Source organism: Rhizopus delemar, genomic scaffold (genome assembly GCF_000149305.1).
Source record: "Rhizopus delemar RA 99-880 supercont3.3 genomic scaffold, whole genome shotgun sequence".
Taxonomy (NCBI): Eukaryota; Fungi; Mucoromycota; class Mucoromycetes; order Mucorales; family Rhizopodaceae; genus Rhizopus; species Rhizopus delemar.
The window spans coordinates 1,630,470-1,649,681 of NW_027137829.1; the positions used below are offsets into that span (position 1 = coordinate 1,630,470).

General features: G+C 36.3%; 7 protein-coding genes across 7 annotated transcripts; 6 read left to right on the forward strand and 1 right to left on the reverse strand.

Annotated features, from left to right (window-relative positions):
- Positions 1–339: 339 nt before the first annotated feature.
- Positions 340–2,566, forward strand: RO3G_04811 (uncharacterized protein; the record flags this gene model as incomplete). The annotated part of the gene is made up of 3 exons (XM_067659401.1): positions 340–757; positions 800–1,453; positions 1,587–2,566. 3 exons carry the CDS (start codon positions 340–342, stop codon positions 2,564–2,566), a joined length of 2,052 nt encoding a protein of 683 aa, XP_067515502.1.
- A 393-nt stretch (positions 2,567–2,959) lies between these two features.
- On the forward strand, positions 2,960–4,174 carry RO3G_04812 (uncharacterized protein; the record flags this gene model as incomplete). Its single annotated transcript, XM_067659402.1, has 1 exon — positions 2,960–4,174. One exon carries the CDS (start codon positions 2,960–2,962, stop codon positions 4,172–4,174), a length of 1,215 nt encoding a protein of 404 aa, XP_067515503.1.
- Positions 4,175–7,293: 3,119 nt separating this feature from the next.
- On the forward strand, positions 7,294–7,812 carry RO3G_04813 (uncharacterized protein; the record flags this gene model as incomplete). Its single annotated transcript, XM_067659403.1, has 2 exons — positions 7,294–7,401; positions 7,456–7,812. 2 exons carry the CDS (start codon positions 7,294–7,296, stop codon positions 7,810–7,812), a joined length of 465 nt encoding a protein of 154 aa, XP_067515504.1.
- Positions 7,813–9,417: 1,605 nt separating this feature from the next.
- On the forward strand, positions 9,418–10,929 carry RO3G_04814 (uncharacterized protein; the record flags this gene model as incomplete). Its single annotated transcript, XM_067659404.1, has 7 exons — positions 9,418–9,663; positions 9,844–9,901; positions 9,966–10,062; positions 10,203–10,228; positions 10,290–10,360; positions 10,530–10,584; positions 10,760–10,929. 7 exons carry the CDS (start codon positions 9,418–9,420, stop codon positions 10,927–10,929), a joined length of 723 nt encoding a protein of 240 aa, XP_067515505.1.
- A 1,533-nt stretch (positions 10,930–12,462) lies between these two features.
- Positions 12,463–13,356, forward strand: RO3G_04815 (uncharacterized protein; the record flags this gene model as incomplete). The annotated part of the gene is made up of 1 exon (XM_067659405.1): positions 12,463–13,356. One exon carries the CDS (start codon positions 12,463–12,465, stop codon positions 13,354–13,356), a length of 894 nt encoding a protein of 297 aa, XP_067515506.1.
- Positions 13,357–14,185: 829 nt separating this feature from the next.
- RO3G_04816 (uncharacterized protein) lies at positions 14,186–14,437 on the reverse strand (the record flags this gene model as incomplete). The annotated part of the gene is made up of 2 exons (XM_067659406.1): positions 14,186–14,365; positions 14,423–14,437. 2 exons carry the CDS (start codon positions 14,435–14,437, stop codon positions 14,186–14,188), a joined length of 195 nt encoding a protein of 64 aa, XP_067515507.1.
- Positions 14,438–14,641: 204 nt separating this feature from the next.
- On the forward strand, positions 14,642–18,807 carry RO3G_04817 (uncharacterized protein; the record flags this gene model as incomplete). Its single annotated transcript, XM_067659407.1, has 11 exons — positions 14,642–14,753; positions 14,861–15,216; positions 15,274–15,411; positions 15,473–15,532; positions 15,713–15,904; positions 15,957–16,027; positions 16,089–16,368; positions 16,419–16,692; positions 16,744–18,132; positions 18,189–18,694; positions 18,769–18,807. The coding sequence occupies 11 exons, from the start codon at positions 14,642–14,644 to the stop codon at positions 18,805–18,807; spliced, it is 3,417 nt and encodes a 1,138-aa protein (XP_067515508.1).
- Between the last annotated feature and the right edge of the window lie 405 nt (positions 18,808–19,212).

Consider the following 19,212-nt stretch of genomic DNA (forward strand, 5'->3'; position numbering starts at 1 on the left):
TTAATGCAACAAAGGCAACAACAACCAAACCAACAATATATGCAGCAACTACGACAAAATGCGTCAATTCCTGCACCGCAGCAACTGCATAACTCAATGGCTGAACCAATAGTTGTTGATCCGCCTACTCCAAAAAATATAAAAGCTAAAAAGAAAAGAACACCCGCTAGAAGATTAGAAGTGGATGTACCCAGCGTTGACATTTGGGAAATTTTAAAAGGCAAGAATGCTGATGTCAGTTGTGCCCAATTGCTAGCGATGAACAAGGTTATAGCTAAAGATCTTGTTGATGGGATAAGGGGAATGCATGGTCGGAAGGCGAACGTGCGACAGGTCAACATGGCAAGGCCTGCCCCAGATGTACTAACGCTAGACTCCTATGATTATAGTGACGATGAAGGTGAAGATGACATGTTTGATGAAGATGGTGATGACGATGATGCTCAAGCATCATATTGTTCTTTTGGTGATGAAGCCTCCTCTTGTATTGCCAATACCGGTTCTAGTGTGGAAGAAAGCGAATTCGATGGTGATAGTGGTGACGATGCTGACACCGAATTTGAATATTCCTATGATTACAGAGAGATGAGTAAAAGCGAACCGCTCACTGTTAAGGTGATCATACATGACAAGGAACTTTCGGCAATAGTCGACACTGGTGCAGCAATCTCTGTGATGAGTGAAGCCTTGGTAAAGAAGTTGGATTTGAAGACCAATGATGATACGGTGTCCATACAATTGTTAGATGGTACTAACAGTAAGCCTGGTGGGGTAGTGCCCAATGTTCCGGTTCGTATAGGTGGTAAGTTGCGGACAGAACATTTTGCCATACAAAAAGGAAGAAAGGATGAGCTGCTTATCCTGGGTATGACATGGTTGAAAAATTATGGTATCATACCTGATCCTGAAAGTGGTACGGTGACGGTGCCCTATGGTAGGAGGGTAGACTACAAAGGTGCAGTGGTGAGGGAGGCAGGACAGGTGGTCTTGACTACCCAACGTGAGACTGGTGATGCGGTGGAGGGTCAACGAGACAGGTGGGTCTCTAGACCTGTGTACACTTTGAGTCTGGCAGAAGGGGTACACAGTGCACCAGAACCTATGGCTGTCAGCAACTGCTACGATGGTGAAAGTTCACTCTCTGGGTCTGATGATGAGGGTGAGAAATGGGAAATATGTGACATGACTGATACACCGAAGGAAGTAGAACAGATAGTCATGAGGAACAAAAGCTGCTTCGTTGAGGTGTCTGGGTTGGGTCGTGTTGTTGGTGTAGAACACCAAATCCGCTTGAAGACTGATGAACCAATCCGTTGCAAGCCATATCGACTGACATGGGAAGAGGAAAAGGTTTTGAAAGAAGAGTTGGAAAAGCTACTGGATCAAGGATTAATCGAGAAATCCGATGGTCTGTATGCTTCACCTATTCTGTTTGTACAAAAGAAGGATGGGAGTAAAAGGTTGTGTATAGACTATCGAAAGGTTAATGCTATCACTGTCAAGGATGCTTATCCATTGCCTTTTATTGATGAATTGCTCGATGCGGTGGGTGGTGCCAAAGTATTCAGTACGTTGGATGCTGCTAGTGGGTATTTGGCAAGTAGCGATGGCTAAAGACTCTGTGGACAAGACTGGATTTGTCACCAAATTTGGTACTTTCAAGTGGAAGGTCTTACCTTTTGGTCTCACAACAGCTCCTAGTACGTATCAACGTATGATGGTGAACATTTTGGGTGAGTTGATCGGTGATTGTGTGTATGTCTTCATTGATGATATTATCATTTTTTCTGAGACGGTGGAACAACATGTGCATGATCTGCAAAGAGTATTTGACAAGTGTGAAGCTGCTGGCCTGAAGTTGAAGGGTGCTAAATGTCGTTTTGGTGTGTCAGGTGTGGAGTACTTGGGTCATCAAATTACTAAAGATGGATTGTTACCAACGGAGAAGAACGTCAAAAAAATTATGGATATGCCTACCCCTACTACAAGTGATGAAGTCCGTTCGTTTTTGGGTCTGGTTGGGTACTATAGAAGGTTCATAGTCGAATTTGCTGACACGGCTCATCCGTTGACATCGTTGATCAAGAAAGGTGCTGTATTTGATTGGAACCAGGAATGTGAAGCTGCATTCGATTCGCTAAAGAATAGTTTAGTAACACCGCCTTTATTGGATTACCCCGATCGTGATCAAGTACAAATTTTGACTACAGATGCTAGTAGTAAAGGTTTGGGCGCTATTTTATCGCAATCGCCTGATGGCACTGGTGAAAATGAAAAAGTAATCGGTTATGCGTCAAGAACTGTACGAGGTCCAGAGGTGAGATACCCACCGACCCATTTAGAAGCACTAGGTGTCATATGGGCAGTACAACATTTCCGACATTATTTGGCTGGGAGACGTTTCATATTGTATACGGACCATTCTGCTCTGCAATTTATATTCAATAATCCGAAACCTGCTCCAAAACTAGCAAGATGGGCTGCTGCCATGATGGAATATGATTTTGATACCAGGTATAGAAGAGGTGAAGAGAATCCTGCGGACGCTTTATCGCGTTTAGTATGATTTTAATCAAAAAAAAAAAAAAAGATCACAGGAGGTTGGGTGGGTAGTGACAAAAAAGAATAAAAAAAAAAAAAAAAAAGTGGTAAAAGAATAAAACAAAAAAACAAAAAAAAAGAGAGTATGACGATAGTGAGACAAAAAAAAATATATTAGAATTTAATTATCAGAGGGTGGGAGGTCGGCATGTAACAACAACAAAAAAAAAAAATTTATTATTATTATTATTTGTATTATTATCGCGTGTATCTACAATATCAAGAAGAATTACTACTATGGAACTATCGTTATATATTGCAATCAACAATTACCTTGTCTCACGTAAGTACCCTGAAGGTGATGGTCATGACCTAAACCCGAAGGCGAAACGGCGTATAAGAGACCAATCAAGCAAATATGTCGCGATCGATGGTATATTATACAAGAAACAAACTGATGGGAAATCCTGGAGTGGAGATTTTGAACACTGGTAATATATTCGAAGTGGTGAAACAATTGCACAACGAAGGACATTTTGGTGTGCTGAATACCTGGAGAAGATTAAGAATCCAATACGATGCTCCTGGATTGTATGACTTTGTGAAAGAATTTGTTGCTGGATGTGAAGCATGCCAGAAAAGAGCTAAACGTCAACGTATCAAGACTGTTCAAGCCAGCCCAATCCCTACCCCAAGTGCTCCATTTTTTATGGTCGGTTGTGATGCTATAGGACCTGTGGTGGAATCGAAGAAGGGTAACAAGAACCTCTTGGTGGCGGTGGACTATTTGACTAGATGGCCTGTGGTAGCTGCTGTGCCAGATATAACTGCTGAAACGGTGTCTTGGTTTTTGTTCCATTGTGTGGTGAAAGATTTTGGTGTACCTAGTTACATTTTGACAGATAGAGGTTCGAATTTTTTATCTGATCATGTAGCGTTTTTCTTGAAGCGTATGGGCTGTAGACATTTGACAACAACGGCGTATCGACCGCAGACGAATGGTTTGTGTGAGAGGATGAATCAAACGGTGGTGCAAGCATTGTCAAAGATTATAGCTACTAGTGAAGATAATCGGGATTGGGATGAGTACCTAGACGAAACGATACTCGCAGTGAGGACAATGCCCAATGAGACGACCAAGTTTACTCCTTCGATGCTCCTTTTTGGATATGAGATGAGGACTCCAAGTAATTGGCCGGCTCCAAGGCAGGATTATGTGCAAGGTGAAGTGGTGCTAGAGGTAGAAAGTCGCATCCGTGTGATTACTGGGTTGATGAATGAATTCCGTGCCGAGGCTAAAGAGAGAAGTGGTTTGATGCAACAAAGGAGGAAAAAGAAATACGATGAGAAGGTATTCTTTCGAAGATACGAGCTTGGGGATAAAGTGTTGTATAGAGACAAGATGAAAGACAACAAGTTTTCATATTGTTGGATTGGCCCGTTTATGGTGGTGCGTGTCAATGTTCATGGAACTTACTGGTTGGATGGTGCTGGAGGGAAGAAAGTGATGGGTGCAGTCAATGGTGATGAATTGAAACCCTGGAAGGATCATGTAAGATTGAAACCTGATGTGGCGGTTAGTGGTGCGTATGAACAGTACCGAAGGTTTTATGAAGAACGAAGAACGATCTAATGATGGTATGTCGTCTTCAACCCTACTCAAGGCTGGAAGGGGGGCATGTGAATTGGTATAGTAGGTGGAGTGCGCCTTGGGATAGATGTTGCCGACGTCATCACGTTGCTGAGTGCAGAGGTGTGCTTATAAGTTGTGCTGAATGGAAGATTGATGAGAAGGGGGCGTTTTTATCCTTAACTTTATTTTATATAAACTTAAACCTTAATTCCATTCTTGGATTATTGTAACAAGCAAATACTTATTGTCTCGATCCTTTGTGTTCACGTTCATTAAATTTATATATAATCTTTATTATATATTTTAACTGAACAATCCCTAATTACTACTTTTATTCTATTACTACTCGTGAAGAAGTTTGCTGACTTAATCTGAAGGAAGAGATTATTTTTGACGAATATACTACAATAATATACTCAGAAGGAATTGGTGGAATTATTGCTATATTCAAATCAATCACTACGTGCAGCAGTAGAGCAACAACAATACATATCGTAATCAGTAATATTATAACACCTAAGTACCAATTGTCTCACTTTTGTCGAAGACGTCTTTTTATCGGGAGTCGCCTTTGATTCCTTTTTGACACTAATGTAGTAGCTTTGACGTAGAATTTTAACACACCTAACAATCATAGATTCGTAGGTTTTATAATTTTTTATGAGAAAACATTATATCTTGCTGTATTGCACCTTTTTTAATTTTGAAAAAAGATTTAGGTGCGAAAAAAATGCAGAAATTGAACAGTATTTCTGTTTTTTTTGTAGGGTAAGTATTCATAGAGTTATTCATGTTTTAAAAAAGTGTCTGTTTTTTTTACAGATGATATTTTTTTTTGGAAAGCCTGTTCCCCTCTATCGTTGAAAGACCGATATCTTCTTTTTTTTATTTTTGAGGCAAAATGCGGAAATCAAAAGTACTTTCGGATTATTTTGCTCAGAAGAATACATATTAGGAAGGTAGTCTGTGGTTTTTAGCTTAGGTCATTACAAACGTATTACAGAACGTAACAAAATAGTCGTGTTTGGGAAAAAAAAAAGACAAAGTAAAAAAAAAGACAAAGTAAAAAAAAGTTAAGTAAAAAAAGACAAAGTAAAAAAAAAAAAAAAAAGAGTCTAGCAATAGAAAGTTCATTATTCAAATGAAAACAATAATTTAACAACAAATATACTTTATAGAAATGTAAATGTCTTTACATTATAAAATAATAATAAAATAAAGAAGCTCTGCTAACATTTTGTTACAAGGCAGTTATAATTAACAAATACATACAAAACTTTTTTGTTTATCAAATAAATATATTGCTTTATTATTTTTTATGCCAAATATTGTAAAAGAATATATGTTTTTAAGCTTATTCTCGTTCATTACTTACTTTATGTTTGCACATGGGTGTAATTTGCCATTAGCCATTAGTCATTAGAGATGTTAGCAATGGCAATTTTCTTTATCAAAAATAACTTTTCAGCAATAAACAACAATATAAGTTTGATATTCTTATAGTTTTATCGTATTGGAAAGAACAACTTTGCTCATGAGGTTCATGTTCGTCATCCGAATGTGTCCCATTAGGAATTCCTAATGTAAGAAAAAAAAAAGAAACCGACATTAGACTTGGTTGCTATTATTTTTTTTTATAAACTTACAGTAGGTCAAAAAACTGCTGCAAGGAATCCATTTTTCTTGGTTTTTGTAGCGCACATCCTGTTACAATGGAACAAACTGCCTCTGTTCCCACATAGTAAATCTTCTACATGTCTTGAGAAATCCGAAAGAGTTTAAGCCCTATTGGATAAGTATTGAAGGAAGTATGAGATGCGCAATTTGAAAATTTGGAAAAACGAAAATTTGAACGGAATGAATTTATTTATTAATATTTAGTTGACCCTGTTGTAGAACAGTAACTGATTGTAGTTGACATTAATAAATATAAGTCTTAATACAAGATCATAATTAAAATAAAATAAAATACAAGTTTATTTAAATAAGATCATACAATCAATTCCAATTAAACATGTTCTTTTAGAATATGTATTGTATTCATGAGAGTTCTTTGATAAGAAGACGTATCAACTAAAATAACCAAATCCAATCCAATGTCAGGAATATTGCTAATCTTTCACATAATTGAAATAACGCGTAAAATAACGTTATTCAATTCAGTGAGGAATTCCCAGAATAAAAGATAATCTATGACAGACATACAAAAGAACAAATGAAAAGTTTTCATAATCATAATTATAGATAACACTTGCTAAAGTACCTGAATATTAGAAGAACGATAACAATAGAAGATATCAAGCCACTCACTCAATAAGATATAAATACCTGCCTTCAATTAGAATAATTTTTACTTTAACTTAAACTGAAATAAAGATCAGTCTCAAAAAGTACCCAAACTGTTTCTTGATCTTTGTTTTTACCTTTTCCTTTATTATTTAAACCATTATATAACAACTTGGAATACCAATAATCGTATACTGATTAGTTAACAATTTTAATGTTTCTTTATATCATACTGACAATTGAATACAATTGGTTTCGTTTTCATAAAAAAAGACAGTTTACAAAATAATAACATTTCAGATGTAATTATACTGCAGTCACTAACCAAGCCTCTTCTTTTTTCCATTGTCCTGAAAGACAAAACATACTTTTTTTTTCTTGCTAAGTAATAATGTCTGAAGAAAACAACCGTACTGCACCAACAAAAAGAGATGCAGAAAGAATATCAATGGATAAAGAAAGACTTGACAATTTAATAAAAAGAGCACAAGAAGTTATTGATAGCGACAAGATTGAAGTCCCCCCCTTTTGGGTGAATAAGTACAAAAAAGAGGCAGCAAAGAATTGGGATTTATTTTATAAACGAAACACCACTAAATTCTTTAAAGGCAAGTCAAAATATAAAGAGACTTTATTTGTTGAAAACTTATAGTTGATTTATAGATCGTCATTGGACTGATCGTGAATTTGAAGAATTAGCAACTAATTCATCAGACAAACAAAAATTCCTCTTGGAAATTGGTTGTGGTGTAGGAAACTTTGTATTCCCAGCATTAGCAGAGAATCCTTCTTTATTCATATTTGCCTGTGATTTTTCTAAAAGAGCAGTAGAAATGGTTCAATCGAACGAACAATATGATGAGTCTCGATGCAAGGCATTTGTATGCGATCTAACAAATGATTTATTGACCGATAGTATTACGCCAAACAGCTTAGACTTGGTAAGTGCTTTAAATATTTGATTCCATTTGCTTTGTTTGACTGATCTGAATTAGGTTTCTGCTTTATTTGTATTCTCTGCTATTCCTCCAGAAAAGATGGAATTCGCTCTCAAAAACATCTACAGCGTTCTGAAGCCAGGAGGAAGAGTTTTGTTCCGTGATTATGGAATCTATGATGAAGCTCAAATTAAATTTAGCAAAGCATCAGATAAACGTTTGGACGATAATTTTTATGTTCGTCAGGATGGTACGATGAGCTATTTTTTCTCAACCGAAGATTTGAAATCACGGTTTGAAGCTGTAGGCTTCAGCACAATCGAATGCCAATATGTCTATCGCGAGACGACCAATCGTCAAAAAGAGCTAAGAATCGATCGAATCTTTGCACAAGCTAAATTCGAGAAGCTGTGATAATCATAAAATGCAATAAAAAAAATACGACTTTATTAGAATACCTGAACTCTAAGCAGATGAATCGAACCTACATTATGCACAGTTTGTCTTTGAGGGGATTTAAATTGAGGTAAGTTTCTTTTAGATGATAATTGCTACTGTTAGAATCAAAGAGTGTGAGACCATATAATGCACATTTGTTTGCAAGCATACCAACAACTTCGGATTTACCAATAACAAAGAAGCATTTAAATAAAACCAGCAAATCAGCAAAAGCTTTCATAAAACTTTTTGGCTTCGATAAGGCTTAGGTTAACAATCCTTGACATTGAGTTGTATAATTTACATATGTCTAAGTAGTCATGAAACCTAATGCGCTGCTTAGATGCCTATTAATGATATAATTTTAACTTCTACATACAGATTGATAAGTTAGCGAGCCAGCAATTTCTGCTTATCTTGTTTCAAGCGCCCATAGATGCAGCAAAATACTTTATATATTAAAGCAACCTCAATCATACATGAGAATTAGGATGCAAAAAAGTGAAAGGGAAGGAAAGCAAGTTACAGTAGAAATACTTTGTCTTTTTATATCAAAAGCAGGTTTCCCTACATAAAGTAATTTTTCTTCAGGCATGTGCTGAATTAGATTCATTTAAGCAAAAATTATTGTAGTTTATCCTATATACTTTATTAGTTATTGGAATTGACATATTTAGTAACATAAGCAAACGATTGCTTAGATGCATTGTTTTCTTTGTAAAAAGAATTCATTGGGTATAAAGTAATCAAAACCAGGAAATAGGATACAGCCGTTTGAAAGTGTATTTATAAATTACAAAGAAACAAAGAACCTTTATTATTTTCAAATATTCATAGCATACTTATAAAATTGTTCACTTTAGCACCCATATCATGTTAAACATATTATGCATACAGCATGCTTTAATCACAGGGTTTCTCTCAATTTTGCTTTAGATATTCTGCACACTCTATAAAAGAATCTTCTATTAACACATAGTTAATTTTTAATAAAGGTTACTATCACAAGCTGATTTAGTAATGTAGTCAATTCTAGCACTTTGTTAGTAGGGATTGGGTTTTTTTAAAAAAAAAAAAAAAAAAAACCCTTTCCGCCCCCAAAAATATCCCCCCCGCCAATTTTTTTCCCCCCACGGGGGGGGGGGGGGGGCCCATTTTTTTTTGCCCTTTCCCCCCCCCCAAAAATTTTTTTTTTTTTTTTTTAAAAAAAAAAAAAAAAAAAAAAAAAAAAAAAAAAAAAAAAAAAAAAAAAAAAAAAACATTCCATAAGAATCGTGCGCAAAAAAGGTACCATATTTCAAAAGCGTCTTCCATAAGAATCCAATCGTGATCTACTCTTTTTTTTTCTTTTGCTCTCCTCCCTAAATTTTTTTCAATTAATAAGATATGATGATAAACCTGCTTGCTTATGTACTCTTTGTTTCTTCAGTGATCCACGTTACCCAATGTAAACGTACTACGCAATACAACCCTGACCCTCGATGGCCTGTTATTTACTCCAATAATGAAATTGTTTCTAAAGTTTTTGACCCTGCACAACCTATAAGCATGTATTTGGATCTTATCAAAGATAATTTATTTATGTCTTCCAATGAGAGTGATTTACTTCCTAAAGCAAGGGATGTGACTTACTATGATCAAAATTCTGATCTTGCAAAAGAGCTCCAGTTTGTATCAGCCCTTTGCAAAACAACAAATTGTAGAGAAAGCCTTGATGCTTGGGATTGTCCTATATGTGCTGAAATATTACCTGATGCAATCGTGGTTCGTTCGTTCAGAACCCATCCTAATGATGTTACTGGTCAAGTTGTGAGATCTGAATCGTATGTAAGAAAGCTATTTACAGCATATTTTTGCTCAATATTTTTTTTTTTCAACAGGTTGCAAACGATTTTTATTCTAATAAGAGGTGCCAACAGTAATAGCAATAAATCTCTTGTAAGATGAGCATTTTCTTTTATCCCATGAATAATACATGAACAAAAAACTGATTTCCTAATTTATTAGTGGAGTAAGATGCAATTAGTTGATCATCCATTCATCCCAGACATTCGTGTTCAGGAAGGTAAAAGTTGAAAAACATCAATCTTTTCCTTTCATTTACCCGAACTTTTTCTTTGCTTATGTAGGTTGCTTAGAAGCTGCCATGGACATTCGATCTATTTTAAGAAATACACTTAAAGATCAATTGACGCTTTTTCCTGACTACAAAACCGCGGTTATTGGGTATGTATTTAAATGTATAGCTGATGCAAGAGAATGGGAGATGAAAATGACTGATCGTACAACTGTAGTCATTCCTTTGGTGCTGGAGTTGGCTCTCTAGTTGTTATTCATCTTAAATTAGACTTCCCACAGTTGAATAGCGGCAATTTCAAGGCTTATCTGATGGGTTAGTCTTTGCTGTTTTGTATTAAGATCATTGCTTTAGCGATCTCACACTATCTATATAGCCAAATCGAGAATAGGAGATTACAATTACGCTAAATATGTTGCAAAACAAGACATTAAAATACTTCGAATTGTAAATGCTTTAGATGGTAAGTAGGAGTGGCAAGGTATACAGCATGAAACTATATTTAATATGCCTTTTGTCCAATAGAAGCACCGCATAAACCGTCAATTCTGGATGGTTATGTTGTACGTTACTTTTATTGCATTGTAATAAATCTACTCACAGAGTATTTAAATAGCACGAAGGTGATGAATATTGGTTAAAATACTTTAATGATGGAGAGCTACTATTAAGTAAGTTTTGGTTGAACAACAAACTAATTTTTGCTTATACAAGCATATACAGGTGTCTGTCCTGGGCCATTTGAAACAAGCAGCTGCTCAAGCTCATCACCTTATTTCTCAACATTTGAACACGCAGAGTAGCTAGCTTCACATTTTTATTTTCTTCGACTAAACTAACTCATAGCTTATAGAGTCTTTGGTATACAACAATCATGTTACACTGACGATGGTTTACACTTCAACTTTACAGCATTGATGGAAAGGCTTTCAAGCAATATAGAATTGGCATCTGAAGAAATTCAAAGAGCTCAAGAAGCATCAAAAAACCAAATGGTTTCACAAATTCTGCTTTAAATTTTTTTAAATTGTTCCTCTTGTGTTTTTAATAAAAGCTTTAATTAATCCAAATGGCTTCTCTACTGTTTTCTGATTGACTATACTTCAACTGCCAGTTCTCGATCTAAAAAAGAAAAAACAAATTTACACAACGTCATTGTCAATTTGTAATCTTACAAAAAGTTCAAAAGAAGATGAATCAATAATTCTGGAAGCTAAAATTTCCTTGAATTGTCTTGCCGGAAGTGTAATTTGTTCATATACTTCGTTGAAGATTGCGTTATTGTCCATGTCTTCTTCTTGCCTTTGTCAAAATATAGAATACCTAAACAAACTATAAGCCATCAACCTCATATAGTAAAAAGTCAGGATTATCCTGCATCAAGTCAAATAAATGAAGATGTAGCTTCTTAAACTAGAAATAATAAACATGTACAAAGAATAACGAATAAAGAATCATCTTTCTTCTGCTAAAAAGGTTCTATTGCTTGTAGTTTATTTTGGTTACTTATTCTCTTAAATGATGGCAATAGCAGTGCCTGTCCTTTGTTTTGGAATAGATTAAAACAAAGCTAATGACTAAGCATAATTATGGGTGTGTTGAAAAATGAATAAAACTAAATGAACATGAGATGCTCTGTGGTATGATAGAAGAATGGGGGTTACTGTGCTTTTGCACATGTATCCAAGACAAGGACCAAAACAATAACTATTTGAATGCTATTCTTTCTTATTGTGTAATAAACATTAAAAAGGCCAAGAGCACCTGCACCTTCGAAGAAGAGAAAGACAGCAGGAAGTGCTCAGACGGTTGAAAATGCCAAAGGTGGGATTGTCACTGGGCACTATTTCAATTTCATTTCAAGTACCCTGGATATTTTGGATCAGCATGAGTAATTGAATATAAATTACATTGTTATAGGGAATGCTCCTATTCACAAGAATGCTGATATCAGAAAATATATTGAGCAACGTGACTATGGCTGTGCTTATCTTCTTAGTCCTCTGAGCTCAAACCAATTGGACAGTTTTGATCAGTATGTAAAAGTAAGCTTAAAAGAGCTTTTGCAGGAAGAGACATTGTCACCTAGAAGTGAATACGTATACAACAGGATTATTTTGAGCGATCTTCGAGGATTTTATAGATATTCAGCCACTGAATCGAGGACTTTTTGAACGGTAGGCCATTGTAATATTTTTTTTTTGTACAATTCATGAAATTGTTTTGAGTTTGAATCGATTTTTATTTTTAAATACACGAATTTTTTATCTGATGGTGTGCGAATAATTTGTGAAAATAGAGTATTGCAGTTTCAACAGTAGCATTTGAATTATGGACAATTAAGGAAATTTAATTAGCAGTTTACTGGCTCATTATTGCTTTACCTTCCAAATAGAAAAATAAAGCCGTTTCGTTTTAATAAAAAAAAAAAATCCAAATTCCATCATTCGGCCGTCCTACAATTTGTGCTCCGATACATCATTTATATCAGAAGGCTGTTCTTTTGAAATCTTGCTTTCTTTTCTATTTTTTTTTACAGTTTAAGAATCATGGTTACTGTTTTCAAAGCAGCCTGGGTGATTGTGCTTACTAGCTCAAACAACTATATTAAAGGTGTAATTGCTATGAAATATGCGTTGCATACTATTCACAATAGCCGATATCCCCTTTTGATTCTCTATACTTCAAGTGTTAAGTCCGAAATTGTTGATATACTAAAGTCCATTGGATGCCTTGTAAAGAAGATCGATTCAATTAAACCAGCTGGAAAGGTAGAATATAAATCAAAAAGATTCGAGGAAACATGGACAAAGTTAGCAGTATGGAATGAAGTAGAATACGATCGATTGGTCATGTTGGATGCTGATATGCTGCCATTACAAAATATGGACGAACTGATAGAGATGGATCTACCCAGAGATTGGGTTGCGGCATCCTATGCATGTACTTGTAACCCACAAAAGATCAAACATTATCCCCTTCACTGGATACCCGAGAACTGCGCATATACAGGATTACAAAGCATTCAGCCACCACTGATCGGTGAAAAATCAGATTACTTCAACAGCGGCTTGGTTGTTCTTTCACCCGAAAAGGAAATGTTTGATACCATGCTACAGCGCTTAAATAGTTTACAAGATCTTAATATTTACCCTTTTCCGGATCAAGACTTTTTGAATGAAGTTTTCAAATATAGATGGAAGCCTATATCTTACACTTATAACGCATTAAAGACACTTCATCGATCTCATGAATCAATGTGGGATATCAAATCAGTCAAGAATCTCCATTTTATTTTAACAAAGCCTTGGGATATCGCAATCGATCAAGAATTATCCGATCTTGAGCACACTTATAAACCTTTATATGAATTTTGGTGGAAGACGTATTCTGAACTTAATGCTTTTGTTGATACCAAGAAACTAGACAAGCTACTAACTTGATGATTTTCTGTGTTATCGCTTTTAATTTTGCTTTTATCATCAACAATAAAAAATGTACTAGTCTATTTCGGTTATAGACTTTAACCGGTACAAAAATGGATGCTTGCCCTGAAGACGATAGAATGACGTGATTGAATTTTTGTTTATGTCAGAATGAACTTTACATTTAAACTTTAATAAACTTCTTGGCGTATGCAGGTACACTTTATGCGAAAGGGATAGATTGTTTGGTTACCCCAAGCACTCTGTGCTTTTATTGATCATTGTTCTGTTTGTTTATTCTTGTCTACAAAAGTTTAAATCTCAGAAAGTTTATTTAAAAAATACTAAAGTCATAATTCCCTTCCCCTCCCCTTTTTTTTGTTATAGAAAATTTATGGTTTACATACATTTGGCAGTGTTAATCCATTCATTTCTCTCCTTCTCTCATACGCCAGCATTCCACTGATGAGTCTACATATCCTTAAGAGCATTACTCATTTTATTAACCAGCGATTGTTTTGAAGATGAAGTATAAGTTTACAAAAACTTTCTTTTTTCTTGTCCTGGTGTGCTGATTAAAAATTAGAATTGATTTTTGTTTTCATTATATTAATTGCTAATAACACCTGATTTTTTTTTTCTGGGCTCATTGAAGATCTTTTGCTACTTTATAGATTAAATCAATATGAAGTTAGTACAGACAACAACCTTGAAATCAATCATAGAGTAAGCTTTGGATATCTGATTAAATGTAAGCAGTTCCAACCAGTATTCACCAGTCTTACTGAAAAAAGATGACATCAACTTGTGGTAGCTGATGTTTGCATTGAAAGATTTGCTGTGGTATTCAAATAATGACTGAATTGTAAAATTCCCCACCCGTGTTGGTCAAAGGCAATAAAGTGTCATTTTCATAACTCAAAAGCTTAATTGAAACCATCAAGCTGTTTTGACTATCAGCCTGGATGTTTCTAAAAACCGAGTCATCTTTAGTGATATCTTGGCCTAATATGATCCATAGTAAAAGCTAGATAGCAAAGGTATAGAAATACAAGAGTAAGTCATCTTGATTCAACTCTTTTACTTTAAGAAGGTTCATCATAAATAGGAAACTAGCGAAGTTGATCTTGGCTTATTATGGAAAAACAGAGTGCATTCACCTGGTTGACTTTAATTGAATTGTAGCACAATCCACTTTTTAAGGGGTAAAAGGGAGGTGACTGTTTGATAAAGTGACACTCGAAAATTAAACCTAATCATTTTTTCTTTTCTTTCTTTCTTCTTCATTCCCGAGATCTTTAACATGCCTGAAATATTCCCTGTGAACTCTGGTAATGTACCACCACAAACAAGCCAATTGCTCTCACATCAACTCGCTTCAAATAATACATTTCAAATGAATAATAATACAAGACGTAAAATTAAAAGTGTGAAACCTGTGCCAAAGGTACAACAACAACAACAAAAAAAAAAGAAGCACAATAAACAAAAAAAAAAACTCACAACAAAAAGTTAAAATTAGATAAAATCCTTGGACTGACATCGACATCATCCAATATAATGGACGCTGCTCATGATTTGATTGCTTATGCAGCTGGAGCAGTCGTTGTTCTTTACAATCATAAACGAAATAAGCAGATTGGATTTTTATACCCGCCTCCGCTGTCCGTCGCGACAAATTCGAATACAGCAGCAAACAATACCAGCTCAAATAATCCAATTGCTCCTCCTCTTGCTGCTCCTGTGAGCAGTAGTGGAGCCAACAGTGAAAACAACTCAAATAGTATGATTGAAGAGAAGAAGGGAACACCGGCTCGTGCCAAACCTATCAGTTGCTTAGCCTTTTCACCAGACGGAAACTATTTGGCAGTCGGAGAAGTAAAGAAAAGTAGTGTGATGAAAAACTAAATGGATTCATTAAACAGAAAAATATAGATGGGACATCAGCCAAGGATATTCATTTGGGATATAAAAGAGAAGAAAATCCTCAGGGAATTTAAATCACACAAGTTTGGTGTTCTTTCGTTAGCCTTTTCACCCAACATGAAATATTTAGTGTCCGTCGGATTTCAAGTAAAGAAAAAGTTTTTTTTTAATAGTGAGAATAGTAATTTCTTAATCATTCTGTTTTTAGCACGACGGATATTTGTATGTTTGGGATTGGAAAAAAGGGGCCAAGTTAGCAGGGAATAAGGTAACTAGTCGAGTGAATGCAGTTTCGTTTTCAAAAGACAGTTCCTTTTTTGTAACGGCTGGTTTAAGACACGTCAAATTTTGGTATTTGAATTCTAAAGGCAGAGTACCCAAAAAAGTAAAATAAAACGAAATCGATACACGTACCTGACACTGATGGAACTCACCCTTAATCTATTAGGGATTAAATGGAGAAACTCAAGTGTTGGATGGAAGATCAGGCCTTCTTGGTGTCTTACGGGATGCAAACTTTGTTGATGTTGCTTGTGATCAGCGTAATAACAATTTGGGTTACACGTACTTTGTTACAGATTCTGGCATTTTGTGTACCTTTAAAGAAGGAAGAGTACTTGACAAGTGGGTAGATCTTCAGGTGAGTTTATAAAGGCCTCTTTTTATGTAAATCTTGCTTATACAAATTGAAGGTGAAACATTCCTTTTCAATTGCTGTTTCATCTACTTTTGTGATTTGTACTTGTTCTGAAGGTATCATACGGTAAAAAATATAAAAAAATTTAAACCATCCCAACTATACAAAAACTTAATGATTCAAAAAGATTATTTGAGCCTGCAACGTTAAATTATGTAGGCATTCTTCCTAAACCACATCCACTGGGTGTTGACATTAGCTTAATAACATCACCTGATATGGTACGCTCGAATGATAACACTAATGTATACCCCGACTCTTTAGCGATTGTCTATGATGACACAGCACAACGAGTCACTATTGTCTATTCAGATCGAAGTTTATATATTTGGGATATTCACAATTTAAAAAAGATTGTTAAATATCGAAGTTTTATATATCACAGTGATTGTGTGTGGGGTATTGAGGTAAGAAGAAATAAGATAAAGGAATGATGAGCTAATCATTCGCCCTTTAGCCTTGTCCTAATATAGAAAAGGACGGCTTCTTGATCCCTTTCAATTCATTTGCTACTTTTTCAGGCGATGGTACCATACGTGTATGGAACCTGGACCGTCCTTTGCAACCATCCTCTTCATCAACTCACTTGACTTGTTCACAAAACTTGATGGTTCCTAGTAGTAGCACCATGGTGAGTTCTCAACGTCGGAATATCTATTCTCGTGAATTGGTCAAGATGATTTATGTCGATAAAGATGCGTCTGAATTTATTAAGCAAGTTAGAAACTTGGGTAAGCAAACAGATGTGTGAGTAAAAAAAGTTAAAATAATACCATCAATAGAGTTAGTAGAAGATCCATGCCCAGATTTCGGTATTCGTTCACTCAAGATGAGTCGTGATGGAAAATGGATGGTCAGTGGCGATCGAAATGGTAATTTGCGTGTGCATGACATGTTCACTTGGGATCTCTTTAGCTATCAAGAAGCTCATGATTCAGAGATACTTTCCATTGATGTAACAGAAGGCCAAGACTCACTGATTGCCACTGGTAGCAGAGACCGTTTGCTGCACATTTTTAAGATGCAATCTGACTGTCAGTTGGTTCAAACCCTGGATGATCACTCATCTTCTATCACAGCCGTCAAGTTTACAAAGGATGCGACTCAATTGATCAGTTCTGGAGCAGACAAAGGTGTCATCTTCCGCCGTCGGACACAGAACAGCACAGACCACGCCTACACGACCTATCAAAACAATTCGGGACGAAGCACTGTATTCGATATGGCCCTGGATGTCAGCGATCGTTGTGTGGCCACAGTGACGGGTGAACGTAAACTTTATCTGTTTCATGTCGACTCTGGTAAGCCCTTCCGGGTATGTAAACCGGACCTGTCAGATGAACCCTCAGGCGGTAGTCTGATCAACATTGACTTGGATCCTTTTTCAGGAACCTATGCAGTCACCAGCGGTTCCGATCGATGTCTTCGTCTATTTGACTTGACGAATTCGACTTGTATTGAAAAAGTAGGTGCTCATGCAGAGCAAATCACAGCCGTCAAATTCATCCGGACCAATGCAGAAGAAAATGGTTTGAGAGTCGTCAGTACTTGTTCAGACAGCACGATCTTTGTTTGGAAGGTCAGCCCAGAGATTGTGGCCAAGATGTGTGCCAGAGGTACCTTGACACCCGAAGAAAAGCAGCAAAAGGTGCAGAGGATACGACGGGTCTCGACCATGGCTGCGATTCGGCCGACAGCGACTCTTTCACAAACGACACGCAAGACGTTTTCCTCCATGTCCCCGGCTGAGCACAGATATGATGAAGTTTATCGAAAAATCGAGGCCAATCGACGTCGACCTGCGCATGAAGAAGACGAGAGTGAGAAAAAGAAGTCGGTGATGCGTTCGATGCAGAATGAAAAATTGACCCAAAAGACACTGACGTCAAGACCAGACAGGTTGCCACAGGGTTATCCTGCCAGCCAAAAACGTAATCCTCTACGTCCGTTGGGTACTCACAATAAACTGATGACGGGTTTTGTCAGCGTCCGTCAAGGCAAGCCTCCTTCAGTGGAAAAAGAGACGTTACCTGCGACACGAAAGGGGCTTTCCAAGCGATCCAGTCAACCTGCCCTTGGTCTTCACACCGCAAATAATACACGGGATGCAAGCGATGAATTGCCCTCCCATCCAAAGGTTTCGCCTCCTCCATGTAGTGTGCCGCAAGAAGGTAGAAAAAAGAGAGAAAAGAAAAAGAGAAACCTATTACTCATTATTTTTTGATAGAGGATAAAGCGATCCATGCCGATGTAGAAGATGATGATGATGCTGACGAAGAAGAAGAGGAGGAGGAGGATGAAGATGCTGTTGAAGAAGAAGAAATTGTATTTACGCCTGAACAAGAAAAAGTGAACAAACCATTTGAGGTTTCGACTCATCTCGATACACAGATTCCTCGCGTAGAGGATGATGAAGAAGGTCATAGTTCACCAGCGTATGATACGGCAGAGGAAGATGATGAATATATTTCTAGTGAGAGTAATGTAGATGAAGATGATATTCTTCGTAGCATCACATCATTAGAACCACCGCATGTCTCTGCCAGTCGATCTAAAATCATGCGAAACTTGCCAAGCCGTAAAAGGTCCAAAAGACAAAGCTTCACAACCAAGTTTTTGTCTTCTGTAACAAACGGGTTTGACAACAATCAAAAGCCATCCAAAGAACTTTTGGATGCATTCAAGGAGCTCAAAGAGAAAGATCAAGAGCCACGGACGACAGCGGAAGCGATGGTAAAAAAGGAAATGGATCCAAGATTAGAAAACGCGTTGGCAGATCTGGATGGTATCAACATTTTATTGGATAGTGTCTTGGATACTTTGATGAGTACAGCAAAGACAGATGAAAATGAAAAACCAATGTTGGATATCGAAGCAAGGTTGAATCAAGTGGCTAATAAAATAACCAAAAAAATACCGATTCAACAAGAAAAGCAACCAGAGACTATAGACTTACTAGAAAAATACTCTAATTTATTACTGAATATGGTTGAAAGTAAATTAAACCACACTTAATCTAAACAAGTATGTGATTAAAGAAGCTTTGTGACAAGTGTAAGAATTCGCGTCATTGTTTTTTTTTTTTTTTTTTTTTTTCTTTGACGCCAATCAAAAATATGCTAATCATCACGTTCTGAGCATGGTCAATACAAAGAATACTCGCTGATGGGAGATTGCAGTAAAAAAGGAAATGAGATCCAAAATTAGATACACCAAGGAGATTTCGGAGAGCATAAAGATCTTGTGTTTAG